The following is a 17,500-nucleotide window of genomic DNA, read 5'->3' on the forward strand; positions in this document are numbered from 1 at the left end:
GTGTTATTATAGTGTGTTATTGTATAGTATGTTATTGTATTGTGTGTTATTACAGTGTGTTATTGTGTTGTGTGTCATTATAGTGTGTTATTATAATGTTTCATTGTGTTGTGTGTTATTGTATTGAGTGTTATTATAGTGTGTTATTGTATTGTGTGTTATTGTATTAAGTGTTATTATAGTGTGTGTTATTGTATTGAGTGTTATTATAGTGTGTTATTGTGTTGTGTTATTATAGTGTGTTATTGTGTTGTGTTATTATAGTGTTTTATTGTGTTGTGTGTTATTGTATTGAGTGTTATTATAGTGTGTTATTATTGTATTGACTGTTATTATAGTGTGTTATTGTATAGTATGTTATTGTATTGTATGTTATTATAGTGTGTTATTGTGTTGTGTGTCATTATACTCGACCTGACCCTGCTGAGTCTCTATTGTGTTGTCCCAGGGTTGCCGCCCAGATGCCCACCGTGCACTACGAGCTGCCCAACGGCTACAACTGTGACTTTGGGGCGGAGAGGCTGAAGATCCCCGAGGGTCTGTTTGACCCCTCCAACGCCAAGGTGCGCCTGCTGACTTTGTCCTGCTGTGTTGCTGTGCCGCAATGACCTTGTGTTTGGGCCGCCAGGGCTTGTCCGGGAACACCATGTTAGGCGTGGGTCACGTGGTGACCACCAGCGTGGGAATGTGCGACATCGACATCCGGCCGGTGAGAATCCACACACTTAATGACCTTGACGCTGCAGACAAAGTATGAGAGGGTGTGTGTTGTGTGTGCCAGGGTCTGTATGGCAGTGTGGTGGTGACCGGGGGAAACACGCTCATCCAGGGCTTCACCGACCGCCTCAACAGAGAACTCTCCCAGAAAACACCCCCGGTGAGCTACCCATGTCGTCTCCTAGCAACAGACGCCAACATAAACCTCTGTTTTAATCAAGTGTGCCCGTCTCTCTTCTGTTGTAGAGCATGCGTCTGAAGCTGATCGCCAACAACACCACAGTGGAGCGTCGCTTCAGTGCCTGGATAGGCGGCTCCATCCTGGCATCACTTGTAAGGACACACATAAATATCCCCTATTATTATAATATACCCGACGATAGAGTATACCGGTATATAAGCTGCACCAAGTAAAAGAAAATAGTGGACAGTTGTGAAATTAGTTATTTATAGAGATGTCCGATAATATCGGATTGCCGATATTATCGGCCGATAAATGCATACCTGGCAACTACTCCGGTTTTCCCGTAATTAGTACGGTTTTCATCAACCTATTCCGGGTTACGGTTGCAGTGATAAAAAATACGGTTTTTCATTAATTAAAAAAAAATTTTTTTTTTTAAAGTTTTATTCACGAAATCGCGTAACAACAATGACAATCGGTAACTGCTTCCCGTAACTTCCTATCGAGCCATTCCGAATGCCATGCACGAGGCTATTTATAGCACCGCTGCCAAGCACGAGGCCATTGTTTCCAAACGAGCGAACGATCATGGAATCAGCCGGAGAAAAATCGCAAACGAGTCTTAAACCGAAAAGAAAACTGCAGTCATTCCGTGAAGAATATTCAAAAGCCTATCCGGGAATAATTATCCGTTCCAAAAAGGGTGAAAACTACGCGAATTGCACCTTGTGCAGACAAGATTTTTCGATCGGACACGGAGGAATTAGCGATGTAAAAGACCACGTTGGGACAAAAAAACACAAGTCTAATGCCGTTGCTAGCGATACAAGTGGAAAACTGTCAACGTTTTTCGTCGCCCAAACAGATTCTTTGGATGTGATAAATGCCGAAGTTTTATTTACGGAGGCAATAATTGAGCATGGACTTCCAATCGCACTGGCTGATCACATGGGACAGTTAAATGTTTGTAATGCAACCTTTAAAAATCATTACGCGGTGATCGCGGTCCCAAAAATAAACTTTTCTTGCATGATAATGTCCAGAAAAACTCGCTTTATATTACTATAGAGTCCTTTTAACGAATGAGTTTGATGGTTTATCACAAACCTTAAATGAAAGAAGTCCTTTGTTCTCCTGCACCGCATGCGCTTTGGCCTTGCTTCGTGTTTGGTGCACAATCTTGTCGGCTGTATTTCACAGCACGTCTTTGACAACTTGAAGTGGCATAAAACATTTAAAACAAGTCCAAGTTGAAGAAATCTTGTTAAATGTTGACAGCATAACTACCAAAATACAGAAGTATGTCCTTAATATTTTTGCAGTGCTATTTCTGTTGAAAAGTTAAAATGATTACATTAGAGATGTGATGTGCCACTTTTCAAGTGTCTGATGGCTTAAATTAATTTTCATTAATTTTTCATATTTTGAATTCTTTTGAAAGGCTTACAAAAAAACTACATTTGAATTGTAATTCCATGCTATTGACAGGACTATTAATTTTAATGAAGTTATCTTACCATGTTTACAGTATGATAATTGTGATAGAAATGTGAATTTTAGGCACAGAATATTTTTTACAATTGAACAAGGCAGTAGATTATACAAGCTTGGACAGAAAGTTAATAATGACACCAATTTTTTTTTTTAATGGAATTGTTTAGTACTGTTTTACCATTTGTTTACTGTAAAAAGTGTTTATACTGTTTATACTTTCAATTAACAAATTGAAGTCTTGTGAAAGGTTGACAGGATAACTGGCATTAACTGTCAAAATAATTTCAAACTATTGAAGTTAGCTTACAGAATAAACATGTCAATCAACCCATATGATTTTTGCTGTAATATTTTTGTTTTGAAAAGTCACTGTGACTGATAGAAAAGTGATGGTTTTACCAACATTTTAACCTGTCTGAATGCTAATAATCATTTTGCGTCGGGGGGCGAAGCCCTGAACCCTCCACCAGGACTTTGTCCTGGACCTACCGGGGCCTGCGGCCTTTGGACCCTGGCTACTAGGTTTTTCTGATTTCAAAAGTTGGCAGGTATGTAAATGCTTTAAAATGTAATATCGGTATCGGTTTCAAAAAGTAAAATTTATGACTTTTTAAAACGCCGCTGTACGGAGTGGTACATGGATGTAGGGAGAAGTACAGAGCGGTTGCGTCTCCCAGTCATACTTGCCAACCCTCCCGATTTTCCCGGGAGACTCCCGAATTTCAGTGCCCCTACCGAAAATCTCCCGGGGCAACCATTTTCCCGAATTTCTCTCAGACAACAATATTGGGGGCGTGCCTTAAAGGCACTGCCGTTGCGTGCCGGCCCAGTCACATAATATCTACGGCTTTTCACACACGCAAGTGAATGCAAATGCATACTTGGTCAACAGCCATACAGGTCACACTGAGGGTGGCTGTATAAACAAGTTTAACACTGTTACAAATATGCGCCACACTGTGAACCCACACCAAACAAGAATGACAAACACATTTCGGGAGAACATCCGCACCGTAGCACAACATAAACACAACAGAACAAATACCCAGAACCCCTTGCAGCACTAACTCTTCCGGGACTCTACAATATACACCCCCCGCTACCCCCTACGTCCCCCACCTCAACCTCCTCATGCTCTCTCAGGGGGAGCATGTCCCAAATTCCAAGCTGTTGTTTTGAGGCTTGTTAAAAAAAAAAAAGCACTTTGTGACTTCAATGATAAATATGGCAGTGCCATGTTGGCATTTTTTTCCATAACTTGAGTTGATTTATTTTGGAAAAACTTGTTACCGGTACATTGTTTAATGCATCCAGCGGGGCATCACAACAAAATTAGGCATAATAATGTGTTAATTCCACGACTGTATATATCGGTATCGGTTTATATCGGAATCGGTAATTAAGAGTTGGACAATATCGGAATATCGGATATCGGCAAAAAAGCCATTATCGGACATCTCTAGCACCAACTAAAAAAAAAATAGTGGACTACAAGCCGCAGATATATACGTTGTGAAATTAGTTATTTACACAGAAATATTCTTAAATGTTTCCAAACGGGAGCAGTGAGCAGCAGCGGTGGCCGCGCCCAGTAATAATTTTTGGGGATTTAACCCCCAATTCCAACCCTTGATGCTGAGTGCCAAGCAGGGAGGTAATGGCTCCCATTTTTATAGTCTTTGGTATGACTCGGCCGGGGGTTTGAACTCACAACCTACCGATCTCAGAGCGGACACAAATGATAATGTCTGTTGTTTACATGTTAGCATTTAAGCTAGCTAGCAAGCTAACGCCAGTCAATTCGTCTCATAGACATCTTATAAGGGTAGGCAGCATGGAGCGCTACTGCCTACTGGCGCTGACGAGACGCGGGGCCGCCATCTTGGAGTGGTGATCCGCTCCACTCAGTGCAATTCATTTGGCAGGAGAAATGAACTGTCAACGCATTTAATTCATCTTACCTCACTAAATACCGCTAATTTTCACGCAGTTTTTTTGTCATACGTGTAGCTATGATAAAGGACACATGTTTTATTATTCATAGTTTGCTTAACAGTAATAGAATAATCTTATATGCTATAAGTGACTAGACGTCCCAGATCAAATCTGGGAATATAATCCCAGAGAAGGGGAGAAAAAACAGTCAGCTATTTTTAAATTGAAGAAACAATATGATTAGGTTATATATACATGCTACATAAACAATGTATGAATACATTAGATATCTATATATCTTATAGACTGTATCTCTGTTGCTGCAGCAGCAGAGAGTTTATTCTGTCTTGACACTTTGTATTGATATTTTCTATTACATTCTTCCCTTAAATGATCATGTTTACAGTGATCGTTTTAGATCAGGGGTGCTCACACTTTTTCTGCAGGCGAGCTACTTTTCAATTGATCAAGTCGTGGGGATCCACCTCATTCATATATATAATTTATATTTACTTATTTATGAAATATATGTTTTTGTTAACAAGTTAAAGGTGTTTAATGATAATACAAGCATGTTTAACACATATAGTTAATATTGTTAATAAGTTAAAGGTGTTTAATGATAATACAAGCATGTTTAACACATACCGGTAGTTAATATTGTTAACAAGTTAAAGGTGTTTAATGATAATACAAGCATGTTTAACACATATAGTTAATATTGTTACTAAGTTAAAGGTGTTTAAAGATAATGCAAGCATGTTTAACACATATAGTTAATATTGTTAATAAATTAAAGGTGTTTAATGATAATACAAGAATGTTTAACACATATAGTTAATATTGTTAATAAGTTAAAGGTGTTTAATGATAAACAAGCATGTTTAACACATATAGTTAATATTGTTAACAAGTTAAAGGTGTTTAATGATAATACAAGCATGTTTAACACATATAGTTATTATTGTTAATAAGTTAAAGGTGTTTAAAGATAGTGCAAGCATGTTTAACACATATAGTTAATATTGTTAACAAGTTAAAGGCGTTTAAAGCTAATACAATCATGTTTAACACATATAGTTAATATTGTTAACAAGTCAAAGGTGTTTAATGATAATACAAGCATGTTTAACACATATAGTTAATATTGTTAATAAATTAAAGGTGTTTAATGATAATACAAGAATGTTTAACACATATAGTTAATATTGTTAATAAGTTAAAGGTGTTTAATGATAAACAAGCATGTTTAACACATATAGTTAATATTGTTAACAAGTTAAAGGTGTTTAATGATAATACAAGCATGTTTAACACATATAGTTATTATTGTTAATAAGTTAAAGGTGTTTAAAGATAGTGCAAGCATGTTTAACACATATAGTTAATATTGTTAATAAATTAAAGGTGTTTAATGATAATACAATAATGTTTAACACATATAGTTAATATTGATAACAACTTAAAGGTGGTTAAAGATAATACAAGCATGTTTAACACATATAGTTAATATTGTTAACAAGTTAAAGGCGTTTAAAGCTAATACAATCATGTTTAACACATATAGTTAATATTGTTAACAAGTCAAAGGTGTTTAATGATAATACAAGCATGTTTAACACATATAGTTAATATTGTTTATAAGTTAAAGGTGTTTAAAGATAATACAAGCATTTTTAACACATATAGTTAATATTGTTAATAAGTTAAAGGTGTTTAAAGATAATACAAGCATGTTTAACACGTATAATTAATATTGTTAATAAGTTAAAAGTGTTTAAAGATAATACAAGCATGTTTAACACATATAGATTCCTTTCTTTCATGAAGACAAGAATATAAGTTGGTGTATTACCTGATTCTGATGACTTGCATTGATTGGAATCAGACAGTGGTGATGATAACGTCCACATTTTCGAATGGAGGAGAAAAAAAGTCCTCCTTTCTGTCCAATACCACATGAAAGTGGTTGGTTTTTGGCATCTTATTTATCCAGTTTCCGTACTCCTTTGTATACACTTTACAAGAAATACATTGTCGGCAAACTCCGTAGCTTGCTAGCTTGTGCACAAGCTCATCTCAGAAGACCCTCGGGTGCCGTGAATGTCAATCAAGTGACGAAAGTGACATCATAGTGAAGATTTATGATCGCTCATTTTAGGACAATTTTTTTAATGCCTGGCTGGTGATCGACTGACACACCCTCCATGATCGACCGGTAGCTCGCGATCGACGTAATGAGCACCCCTGTTTTAGATGTATCTTTTATGTATGTCGCTTTGTATAAAAGCGTCTGCCAAATACTTAAACATAAACATATATAAACACCTGAAAGTCTTTATATGAGCTAAAACCACCAATCTGTTTCACTGGATTCAGAATAAAACCAAATTCTGTTTTACCCAACAATGTTAGTATTTGAATATCTGATTGTCTAGTTAGCTAACATATATTACCCCTCCCCTACACAATCTGGACTGTGGTCCTAACTTTACCCCTGTTGGCTTTTACAATCTTTATCTTCATCATATATTTCAACTTTAAGTTATTCAAGTATGACATTTTTAAATGTAATTAATTTCATTGACAAGCAATTCTATTATGGTCATACTCTTGTTTGCTAGCGGCTACGATTTCAGTACTATTGAAGATCTTTGCTCCTTCTCAACTCTGTGGTAATATTCTTTTCACAAAATACGACCAATAGTACATTAATGTTAAATCTTGTGAAAAGTAATCCCCCCCCATTCCTATTTTCAACAGTCCGCTCATTTGAGCAGGAAAACGCTGAACATCTTTGTTTTCTACCTGTCAACTGTCAGTTTAGCATCTTTGTTTTCTACCTGTCAACTGTCAGTTTAGCATCTTTGTTTTCTACCTGTCAACTGTCAGTTTAGCATCTTTGTTTTCTACCTGTCAACTTGTCAGTTTAGCATCTTTGTTTTCTACCTGTCAACTGTCAGTTTAGCATCTTTGTTTTCTACCTTTCAACTGTCAGTTTAGGCTGCTCGCCGGCTCCTCATCACCACTTCAAGATGGCGGCCCAATTTCTCGGGTCACAGCAGCCAATGCTGCGTCTACTTATAAGATGTCTATGATTCGTCCCTATCAAAGTGCAGTTATGAATGACGGTGCTTCGATCATTTAATACGTTAAATGGATGGAGGGTCATTAAAAAGTCAATTTTGCATAAGATGTTTTGCATATTTGTCACATATTTACTCGTTTGACACGTGCTGCTGGTCTTCCAGGGAACCTTCCAGCAGATGTGGATCTCCAAACAAGAGTACGATGAAGGAGGCAAGCAGTGTGTGGACCGGAAGTGCCCTTAATGTGAAAATAATAATGACTCATCCATATCTCCTTTTTGTATCGTTTTTTTTTTTTTGTCAAGCTTGTTACTTTTTTGTGGCTTGTGTTGCGGACGCCAACACGTCTACAAAAATGATATTTTCTAGTCCTCAAGCTCTGGTGTTCGGTGGAAAAAAACACTCAGCAACAAAAGCTTTTGGTTTGCAAAATGTGTCTCCCCGGCATTTTTCTACGGAAAACTTTTGAAGCTCACCGTCAATTATGAAGAGTTTTTGTCACAACTTTGAGTTGCTTGTAGTCAGCTCATCGTAATTAAACTATTTAATTCTTCACCTTTAGTGGATTCATTTTGTTATATCTTTATTCATTTGATAGGAAAATGACATACATTTTTTTTGTATTATATATTTTTATCACTTACAAATTGTTGGCAAAGTATTCCATATTTTGTGTATTTGCCCAAAAAAAACAGTTTTGACAAAAAGGGCATAAAAATAACAGATCTGAAGTTAATCTCGAGATTTATGTGTTAAAGTAAAAAAATAATGTATGACTTATTTTTAACACTTTGACCTTTTGGGTCCCTGATAATTTAAGTTGTATTTTTTACTGTCATTGCTCATAAAATAATGAATCAAAATCTATGTTGTAATGAATTATTGAGCTGTTTATGGCTCCAATGATCAAGAAAAAAATAACACAAAATGTTATTGTGAAATGTTTTTTTTTTTTTAAGGAAAACAAGATTCTTCATTGCTAGGTAATTGTTTATTGTATATGCTCACATACATAAAAGATGTATTTATTTTATACAACAATTAAGGGACAGGAGGCTTTTCACCCCCTAAAATGTCTGTGATGTTTCAGGAGGCTGGAACCTTCATCTGAGGAAACTTTTCTCTAAGTTTGGCCAACGTCTTCTTCTCCAAGTTAGATTTCCTGCAGCGGTCTCGAAGGAACTTCTCTATACGTAACCTGCCAGGTGAAAGTAGAGAAACACGTATGAGCTTTGACAATATATACCAGGGGTGTCCAAAGTGCTGGGGGGTTTTTAACGGCCCGCGCACATCATGAAAATGTTATTGCTAAAAAGTGGAATAACAGAGCAAACAAGTGAAAAGTTGCAATGTTGACTCTAGTAACACAAAACTGCCACACAGGCTGTGTTTTTGCTCAAAAAATAATAATCAATCAAACTCAAAGTTATTAATTATTGACATATTCAGGGCTCCAATTACTTCACATTAAAATCTATTTTGAGGAAATTTTGGCATATTTTTTTTGGACAAACAGCCTAAAACAAAAACTATTTTACCGTAATTAACGGATAGATTTGAAGTTGATGTTGAGATTCAAGCCATGAAAGTGAAAAGACACAAAAAATAATATGACTCATTTTAACACTTTTATTAGTGGGGCCCGTTTGGATCCCCCATACCTTCAGTGTTCTTTTTAACAACATGGCATTGCTCAAAAAATTATAATAAATCAAAAATCAATATTGTTATGAATTATTGACCTATTTCAGGCTCCAATTATTTCACATTAAATATTATTATACTTTGAAATATTTTAGAGAAAATTGTTGCATATTTAGTGTGTTTGATGTAAAAAAAACAACTAACTTTTATATGAAAAAATGGCATAAAACAAAATGTCATTGCTCAAAAAAAACATTAGGAATCAAAATTAATATTGTTATAGTTGACCTATTTACTGTAATTACTTCACTTCAAATATTAAACTTTAAAATATTTTTTCCCCATAATATTGCATATTTTATGTTAGATATACAAAAAAACCCAGTTTTATATGACAAAAAGGGCATAAAACTAAATCAAAACTTTAATCGGCGAATAGATCTGAAGTAAAAAACAATGTTTTTAAAAAATGTACAACTTATTTTTAACACTTTTACAAGTGGCTCTTTGCATCCCTCAAATTTAGTGTTTCTTTATTTATTACAAAAAAAAAAATCTGTCATTAATTATTGAATTATTTCAGGCTCCAATTATTTCACATTAAATATTATTACACTCTGAAATATTTTAGAGAAAATTGTTGCACATTTAGTGTGTTTGATGTAAAAAAAACAACTAACTTTTATATGAAAAAATGGCATAGAACAAAATGTCATTGCTCAAAAAAAACATTAGGAATCAAAATTAATATTGTTATATTTGACCTATTTACTGTAATTACTTCACTTCAAATATTAAACTTTAAAATATTTTTTCCCCATAATATTGCATATTTTATGTTAGATATACAAAAAAAACAGTTTTATATGACAAAAAGGGCATAAAACTCAATCAAAACTTTAATCGGCGAATAGATCTGAAGTAAAAAACAATGTTTTATAAAAATGTATGACTTATTTTTAACACTTTTACAAGTGGCTCTTTGCATCCCTCAAATTTAGTGTTTTTTTTATTTATTACTAAAAAAATCTGTCATTAATTATTGAACTATTTCAGGCCCCAATTATTTCACATTAAATATTATTACACTTTGAAATATTTTATGAGAAAATTGTTGCATATTTAGTGAGTTTGATGTAAAAAAAACTAACTTTTATATGAAAAAATGGCATAAAACAAAATGTCATTGCTGAAAAAAAAAAAGGATCAAAATTAACATTGTTATATTTGACCTATTTACTGTAATTACTTCACTTCAAATATTAAACTTTTAAATAGTTTTTTGCCATAATATTGCATATTTTATGTTAGATATACAAAAAAAACAGTTTTATATGACAAAAAGGGCATAAAACTAAATAATAAAAACTTTAATTGGCGAATAGATCTGAAGTTAAAAAAAAATTTAAGAAATGTATGCCTTATTTTTAATACTTTTACAAGTGGCTCTTTACATCCCTCAAATTTAGTTTTTTTTAAAAATGTATTACTAAAAAAAAATCTGTCATTAATTATTGAACTATTTCAGGCTCCAATTATTTCACATTAAATATTATTCCACTTTGAAATATTTTAGAGAAAATTGTTGCATATTTAGTGAGTTTGATGTAAAAAACTAACTTTTATATGAAAAAATGGCATAAAACAAAATGTCACTGCTGAAAAAAAAAAGAATCAAAATTGTTATATTTGACCTATTTACTGTAATTACTTCACTTCAAATATTAAACTTTTAAATAGTTTTTCGCCATATTATTGCATATTTTATGTTAGAGTCAGTTTTATATGACAAAAAGGGCATAAAACTAAATAATAAAAACTTTAATCGGCGAATAGATCTGAAGTAAAAAAAAAATTTAAGAAATGTTTGCCTTATTTTTAACACTTTTACAAGTGGGGCTCTTTGCATCCCTCAAATTTAGTGTTTTTTTTATTTTATTACTCAAAAAAAATCTGTTATTAATTATTGAACAATTTCAGGCTCCAATTAATTCACTTCAAATATTCCACTTTGAAATATTTTAGAGAAAATTGTTGCATATTTATTGTGTTTGAAGTGAAAAACTAACTTTTATATGAAGAAATGGCATCAAACAAAATGTCATTGCTCAAAAAAAAATTTTTGAATCAAAATTAACATTGTTATATTTGACCTATTTACTGTAATTACTTCACAATATTCACAATATTAAACTTTGAAATATTTTTTCGCCATAATATTGCATATTTTATGTTAGATATAATTAAAAAAAAACAGTTTTATATGACAAAAAGGGCATTAAACTAAATAATAAAAACTTAAATCGGCGAATAGATCTGAAGTAAAAAAACATTTTTTTTAAATGTATGACTTATTTTCAACACTTCTACAAGTGGGGCTCTTTGCATCCCTCAAATGTAGTGTTTTTTTAATTTTATTACTCAAAAATAATCAATGTTATTAATTATTGAACTATTTCAGGCTCCAATTAATTCACTTCAAATACTCCACTTTGAAATATTTTAGAGAAAATTGTTGCATATTTAGTGTGTTTGATGTAAAAACTAACTTTTATATGAAAAAAATAGCATAAAACAAAATGTCATTGCTCAAAAAAAAATTATCAATCAAAATTAATATTGTTATGTTTGACTTATTTGCTGTAATTACTTCACTTCAAATATTAAACTTTTAAATATTTTTTCGCCATAATATTGCGTATTTTATGTTAGATATACAAAAAAAACTGTTTTATATGGCAAAAAGGGCATAAAACTAAATACCGGTAATAAAAACTTTAATCGGCGAATAGATCTGAAGTAAAAATAAAAATGTTTTTTTTTTAAATGTATGACTTATTTTTAACACTTTTACAAGTGGGTCTCTTTGCATCCCTCAAATTTAGTGTTTTTTTTAATTTTATTACTCAAAAATAATCAATGTTATTAATTATTGAACTATTTCAGGCTCCAATTAATTCACTACAAATATTCCACTTTGAAATATTTTAGAGAAAATTGTTGCATATTTAGTGTGTTTGATGTAAAAAACTAACTTTTATATGAAAAAATGCCATAAAACAAAATGTCCATCCATCCATCCATTTTCTACCGCTTATTCCCTTTTGGGGTCGCGGGGGGCGCTGGAGCCTATCTCAGCTACAATCGTCATTGCTCAAAAAAATAATGAATCAAAATTAACATTGTTAGGTGGCGACTTGTCCAGGGTGAACCCCGCCTTCTGTCCGATTGTAGCTGAGATAGGCTCCAGCGACCCCGAAGGGAATAAGCGGTAGAAAATGGATGGATATTTTTCCTATTTACTGTAATTACTTCACTTCAAATATTAAACTTAGAAATATTTTTTCGCCATTATATTGCATATTTTATGTTAGATATACAAAAAAACAGTTTTCTATGACAAAAAGGGCATAAAACAAACTAAATGACAAAAACTAATTGGCGAATAGATCTGAAGTAAAAAAAAAAAGTTGTTTAAATGTATGACTTATTACTGATGACTTACTCTTTGCATCCCTCAAATTTTGTGTTTTTTTATTTTATTACTCAAAAATAATCAATGTTATTAATTATTGAACTATTTCAGGCTCCAATTAATTCACTTCAAATATTCCACTTTGAAATATTTTGGGGGGGAAATATTGCATATTTTGTGTTTTTGGCATAAAAAACAGGGTTTTGATAAAAAGGGGATAAAACATTAAAAACAACTTTACATTGACATATAGACCTGAAGTTGAGCTTGATTAAAAAAATAATAGTAATTAATTAACCTCTTACGGCCAAGGCTGTTTATTTACATGCTTTTTTTAAATTTCTCTTTGCTATTTGGGCTTTTTGGACCCTAATTAGAATAAAAACTAAGAATCATCTTTTGATATGATGTACTTAGTCCATAAGTAACAAACGTGTACTTCATGTTTAGTGACATGCTAATTCTTATTTTTACACTTTTTTTTGGTCCAAATTCCATTGTATGTTATACTCTTCTGACACCACCAGATGGCAGTATAAGTGTCCACATAAGCGGCCATAAGACCCCAATTCAGTAGTGTACACAATTTTGGAAGTAAGAGCTAAAAAGTGTTGTCCACGCATGTGGCCACTAAGCCTTTAGAGTTAATATAGGACTTAATTTTAACATTTTTATGACTGACATTTGAACAAAAACTTGAGGTTACATTTTTATTTATAATATTGTAATGGTTTTGAAAAAGAAAAATATCAAAATAGCTGCCGCATGTTTTCATTTTTCAGTGTGGAAACACTTTGAACACCCCTGTTGTAGTCACTTCCTGTTAAAACTCCAAAATAAAAGCACAGCAGAAGATTGTGCACTGGGTGCTTCCCACCTTATGTGAGGTTGAACAAAGTGCGGGGTGTAGAACCTCTTGCGCTTGTATCTTCTGTTCATGTACCAGGGAATGGCGTACTCCTTGAAGCGATACCTGGAAAGAAGAGGAAAGATGATGTCGCCGATGAAGCGCGGTCCTGCAGTACTCACCAGTAGTTGTATCCAAACACGTTCCTCCTCCAGGCCCCCGGTCGCCCTCTCTCCTGGCCCGTCTGGAGCAAACGCAGCGCCGTTTCTCGCTCCTTCACCACCGTCTCCAGCCTGATGATGGAGCGCTCCACCTGCCAGACAACACACCTGGTGGCCTACCTGCACCAGAAGAAAGGATGATGTCACCAACCTTCCTGATTCTCTCCGGACTGGGCATCTGGACCCTCTGTCTCTTGGATTCCTGCTCCAAGGTCAGCAGCATGTTCTTCTCCTTCAGCAGCACGTACCACAGTTTGTGCAGGTCCTCGTTGCTCTTGGCTCGCAGGTGCTTGGCCGTCCACGGCGCACCTGCGACATGATCACGTGGGTCATGTGACGCGTGACCTCAGGATCCACATGCCCTACCTGACTTGACTTTGCTCTCTCCCCAGTTCTCGGGCGAGTCAAAGAACTCATCCAGGCCTCTTCTGACCACGCTGGTGTGCAAGGAGCGAGTCTGGAGCAGGCTGACCTGGTTCCCGCACCAAGACTTGGCCCTGCTGAGGATATAAACCACACCTTTTTGAGGAGGATGCAACCATTCATCCTTTACTATTGGTCAAATCCAAGAAGGTCATTGAAGTCGAATAGAAGGTAAAAATAGGTGAGTTAAAAGTAAAAGAAGGTCCATGGAAGGTAAAGGTGGTAAATAAAATGTAAAAGCAGGTAAATAAAAGGTAAAACGTTGAATAGAAAGTAAAGTTAGCATATAAAAAGATAAAAGAAAAATTAAAGGTAAAATAAAGTAAATAGAAGACAAATATAAGGTAAATAGGGGGTAAAATAAGGTATATAAAATAAAGTCAAGGAACTTAAAAGTTAAAATAAGGTGAAGAAAGGTAAATGGAAGGTAAAGGTGGTAAATAAAAGGTGAAAGAAGAAACATTAAAGGTAAAATAATGTAAATATAGGGTAAAATAAAGTATATAGAAGATAAATGAAATTAAATGGAAGGTAAAGGAAGTTAAATACAAGGTAAAAACGGAATATAGGTAAAAGAAAATAAAACAACAAAGGATGGTCAAAACAAGGTAGATAAAAAGTAAAACAAGATAAATATAATGGTAAACAAAGTTATACAGAAGGCAAATAAAAGGTCAACTAAGTTAAATAGAAGGTAAAGAAAATGTAAATGGAAGGTAAAGGTGGTAAATAAAAGGTAAAACGTTGAATAGAAAGTAAATGGAAGGTATAGTTGGCATATTAAAGGTGAAAGAAGAACAATTTAAGGTAAAATAAAGTAAATAGAAGACAAATAAAAGGTAAAATAAGGTAAATTGGGGGTAAAATAAGGTATATAAAATAAAGGAACTTAAAAGTTAAAATAAGGTGAAGAAAGGTAAATGGAAGGTAAAGGTGGTAAATAAAAGGTAAAACGTTGAATAGAAAGTAAATGGAAGGTATAGTTAGCATATAAAAGGTGAAAGACAAATTAAAGGTGAAATAATGTAAATATAGGGTAAAATAAAGTATATAGAAGATAAATGAAAATTAATGGAAGGTAAAGGAAGTTAAATACAAGGTAAAAACGGAATATAGGTAAAAGAAAATAAAACAACATAAAGGATGGTCAAAACAAGGTAGATAAAAAGTAAAACAAGATAAATATAAAGGTAAACAAAAGGTAAAGAAAGTTATACAGACGGTAAATAAAAGGTCAACTAAGTTAAATAGAAGGTAAAGAAAAGGTAAATGGAAGGTAAAGGTGGTAAATAAAAGCTAAAACGTTGAATAGAAAGAAATTGGAAGGTATAGTTGGCATATTAAAGGTGAAAGAAGAAAAATTTAAGGTAAAATAAAGTCAATAGAAGACAAAAGGTAAATTGGGGGTAAAATAAGGTATATAAAATAAAGGAACTTAAAAGTTAAAATAAGGTGAAGAAAGGTAAATGGAAGGTAAAGGTGGTAAATAAAAGGTAAAACGTTGAATAGAAAGTAAATGGAAGGTATAGTTAGCATATTAAAGGTGAAAGAAGACAAATTAAAGGTAAAATGATGTAAATATAGGGTAAAATAAAGTATATAGAAGATAAATTAAAATAAATGGAAGGTAAAGGAAGTTAAATACAAGGTAAAAAAGGAATATAGGTAAAAGAAAATAAAACAATGTAAAGGATGGTCAAAAAAAGGTAGATAAAAAGTAAAACAAGATAAATATAAAGGTAAACAAAAGGTAAAGAAAGTTATACAGAAGGTAAATAAAAGGTCAACTAAGTTAAATAGAAGGTAAAGAAAATGTAAATGGAAGGTAAAGGTGGTAAATAAAAGCTAAAACGTTGAATAGAAAGAAATTGGAAGGTATAGTTGGCATATTAAAGGTGAAAGAAGAAAAATTTAAGGTAAAATAAAGTAAATAGAAGACAAATAAAAGGTAAAATAAGGTAAATTGGGGGTAAAATAAGGTATATAAAATAAAGGAACTTAAAAGTTAAAATAAGGTGAAGAAAGGTAAATGGAAGGTAAAGGTGGTAAATAAAAGGTAAAACGTTGAGTAGAAAGTAAATGGAAGGTATAGTTGGCATATAAAAAGTGAAAGAAGACAAATTAAAGGTGAAATAATGTAAATATAGGGTAAAATAAAGTATATAGAAGATAAATTAAAATAAATGGAAGGTAAAAAAGGAATATAGGTAAAAGAAAATAAAACAACGCAAAAATGGTCAAAAAAAGGTAGATAAAAAGTAAAACAAGATAAATATAAAGATAAACAAAAGGTAAAGAAAGTTATACAGACGGTAAATAAAAGGTCAACTAAGTTAAATAGAAGGTAAAGAAAAGGTAAATGGAAGGTAAAGGTGGTAAATAAAAGGTAAAACGTTGAATAGAAAGTAAATAGAAGGTATAGTTGGCATATAAAAAGGTGAAAGAAGAAAAATTTAAGGTAAAATAAAGTAAATATAGGGTAAATAAAATGTAAAATAAGGTATATAGAAGATAAACGAAAATAAATGGAAGGTAAAGGAAGTTAAATAGAAGGTAAAAAAGGAATATAGGTAAAAGAAAATAAAACAAAGTAAAGGATGGTAGATAGAGTAAAACAAGATAAATATAAAGGTAAACAAAAGGTAAAGAAAGTTTTACAGAAGGTAAATAAAAGGTCAACTAAGTTAAATTGAAAGTAAAGAAAAGGTAAAGTAAGTTAAACAGAAGGTAAACTATTGTAGAGAAAACGTAGACTACGTTAACTAGAAGATCCATCCAGAAGGTAAAGGAAGGTAGATATAGGACAAACTAAGAAGGTGAAATAAATACATTAAATAAAAGGTAAAAGTAAAATAAGGTCAATATAATGTAAACTAAGTTAAATAACAGGTGAAATAAGAGGTAAATTAAGTTAAATAGAAGGTAAATGTAAAGTAAAATTAAATAGAAGGTAAATGAAGGTAACTAAAACGTAAACTTTAATTTACAAGGTAAATAAAAGGTAAACTAAATTTAATAGAAGGTAAAATAAGGTAACTAAAACGTAAACTAAGTTAAATAGAAGGTAAATAAAAGGTCAACTAAATTAAATACAAGGTAAAATAAGGTAACTAAAACGTAAACTAAGTTAAATAGAAGGTAAATAAAAGGTCAACTAAATTAAATACAAGGTAAAATAAGGTAACTAAAACGTAAACTAAGTTAAATAGAAGGTAAATAAAAACTCAATTAAATAGAAGGTAAAATAAGTCAAAAGGTCAACAGAGGAATATAGAAGGTAAACAAGGGTAAAGTTGGTGAAAGAAGACAATGAAGATTATGGCAAGTACAAAACATTTAAACTAGTTTCCAGAAAATACGCATTGAGGCTATAAAGTGTGTTTTATCCGAACAAACTAATCAATAAATCACTAGATTACTAAAAATAATCAATAGCTGCAGCACTAAAATGTCACACTTTCTATCCTTCAT

General features: G+C 32.6%; 2 protein-coding genes across 3 annotated transcripts in view; one reads left to right on the forward strand and one right to left on the reverse strand.

Annotated features, from left to right (window-relative positions):
- actl6a (actin-like 6A) overlaps nucleotides 1-7,972 on the forward strand; it is a 34,545-nt gene extending 26,573 nt beyond the window's left edge. The window contains exons 10-14 of the mRNA XM_061976160.2: nucleotides 449-563; nucleotides 629-709; nucleotides 782-877; nucleotides 964-1,050; nucleotides 7,582-7,972. Coding sequence (XP_061832144.1) covers nucleotides 449-563; nucleotides 629-709; nucleotides 782-877; nucleotides 964-1,050; nucleotides 7,582-7,662 — 460 coding nt within the window. The 3' untranslated portion in view covers nucleotides 7,663-7,972. The remainder of the gene's footprint in view (nucleotides 1-448; nucleotides 564-628; nucleotides 710-781; nucleotides 878-963; nucleotides 1,051-7,581) is intronic.
- Nucleotides 7,973-8,395: 423 nt separating this feature from the next.
- Nucleotides 8,396-17,500, reverse strand: part of mrpl47 (mitochondrial ribosomal protein L47) — a 9,740-nt gene continuing 635 nt past the window's right edge. Inside the window, exons 2-6 of one of the 2 annotated variants that reach the window (XM_061976152.2) lie at nucleotides 13,973-14,106; nucleotides 13,758-13,915; nucleotides 13,568-13,698; nucleotides 13,416-13,511; nucleotides 8,396-8,617 (exon numbers count right to left, since the gene is read on the reverse strand). In XM_061976152.2, coding sequence (XP_061832136.2) covers nucleotides 8,506-8,617; nucleotides 13,416-13,511; nucleotides 13,568-13,698; nucleotides 13,758-13,915; nucleotides 13,973-14,106 — 631 coding nt within the window. In that variant the 3' untranslated portion in view covers nucleotides 8,396-8,505. The remainder of the gene's footprint in view (nucleotides 8,618-13,415; nucleotides 13,512-13,567; nucleotides 13,699-13,757; nucleotides 13,916-13,972; nucleotides 14,107-17,500) is intronic. The other variant, XM_061976153.2, reaches the window with a different exon arrangement.

This window comes from Nerophis lumbriciformis, linkage group LG14 (assembly GCF_033978685.3).
Source record: "Nerophis lumbriciformis linkage group LG14, RoL_Nlum_v2.1, whole genome shotgun sequence".
Taxonomy (NCBI): Eukaryota; Metazoa; Chordata; class Actinopteri; order Syngnathiformes; family Syngnathidae; genus Nerophis; species Nerophis lumbriciformis.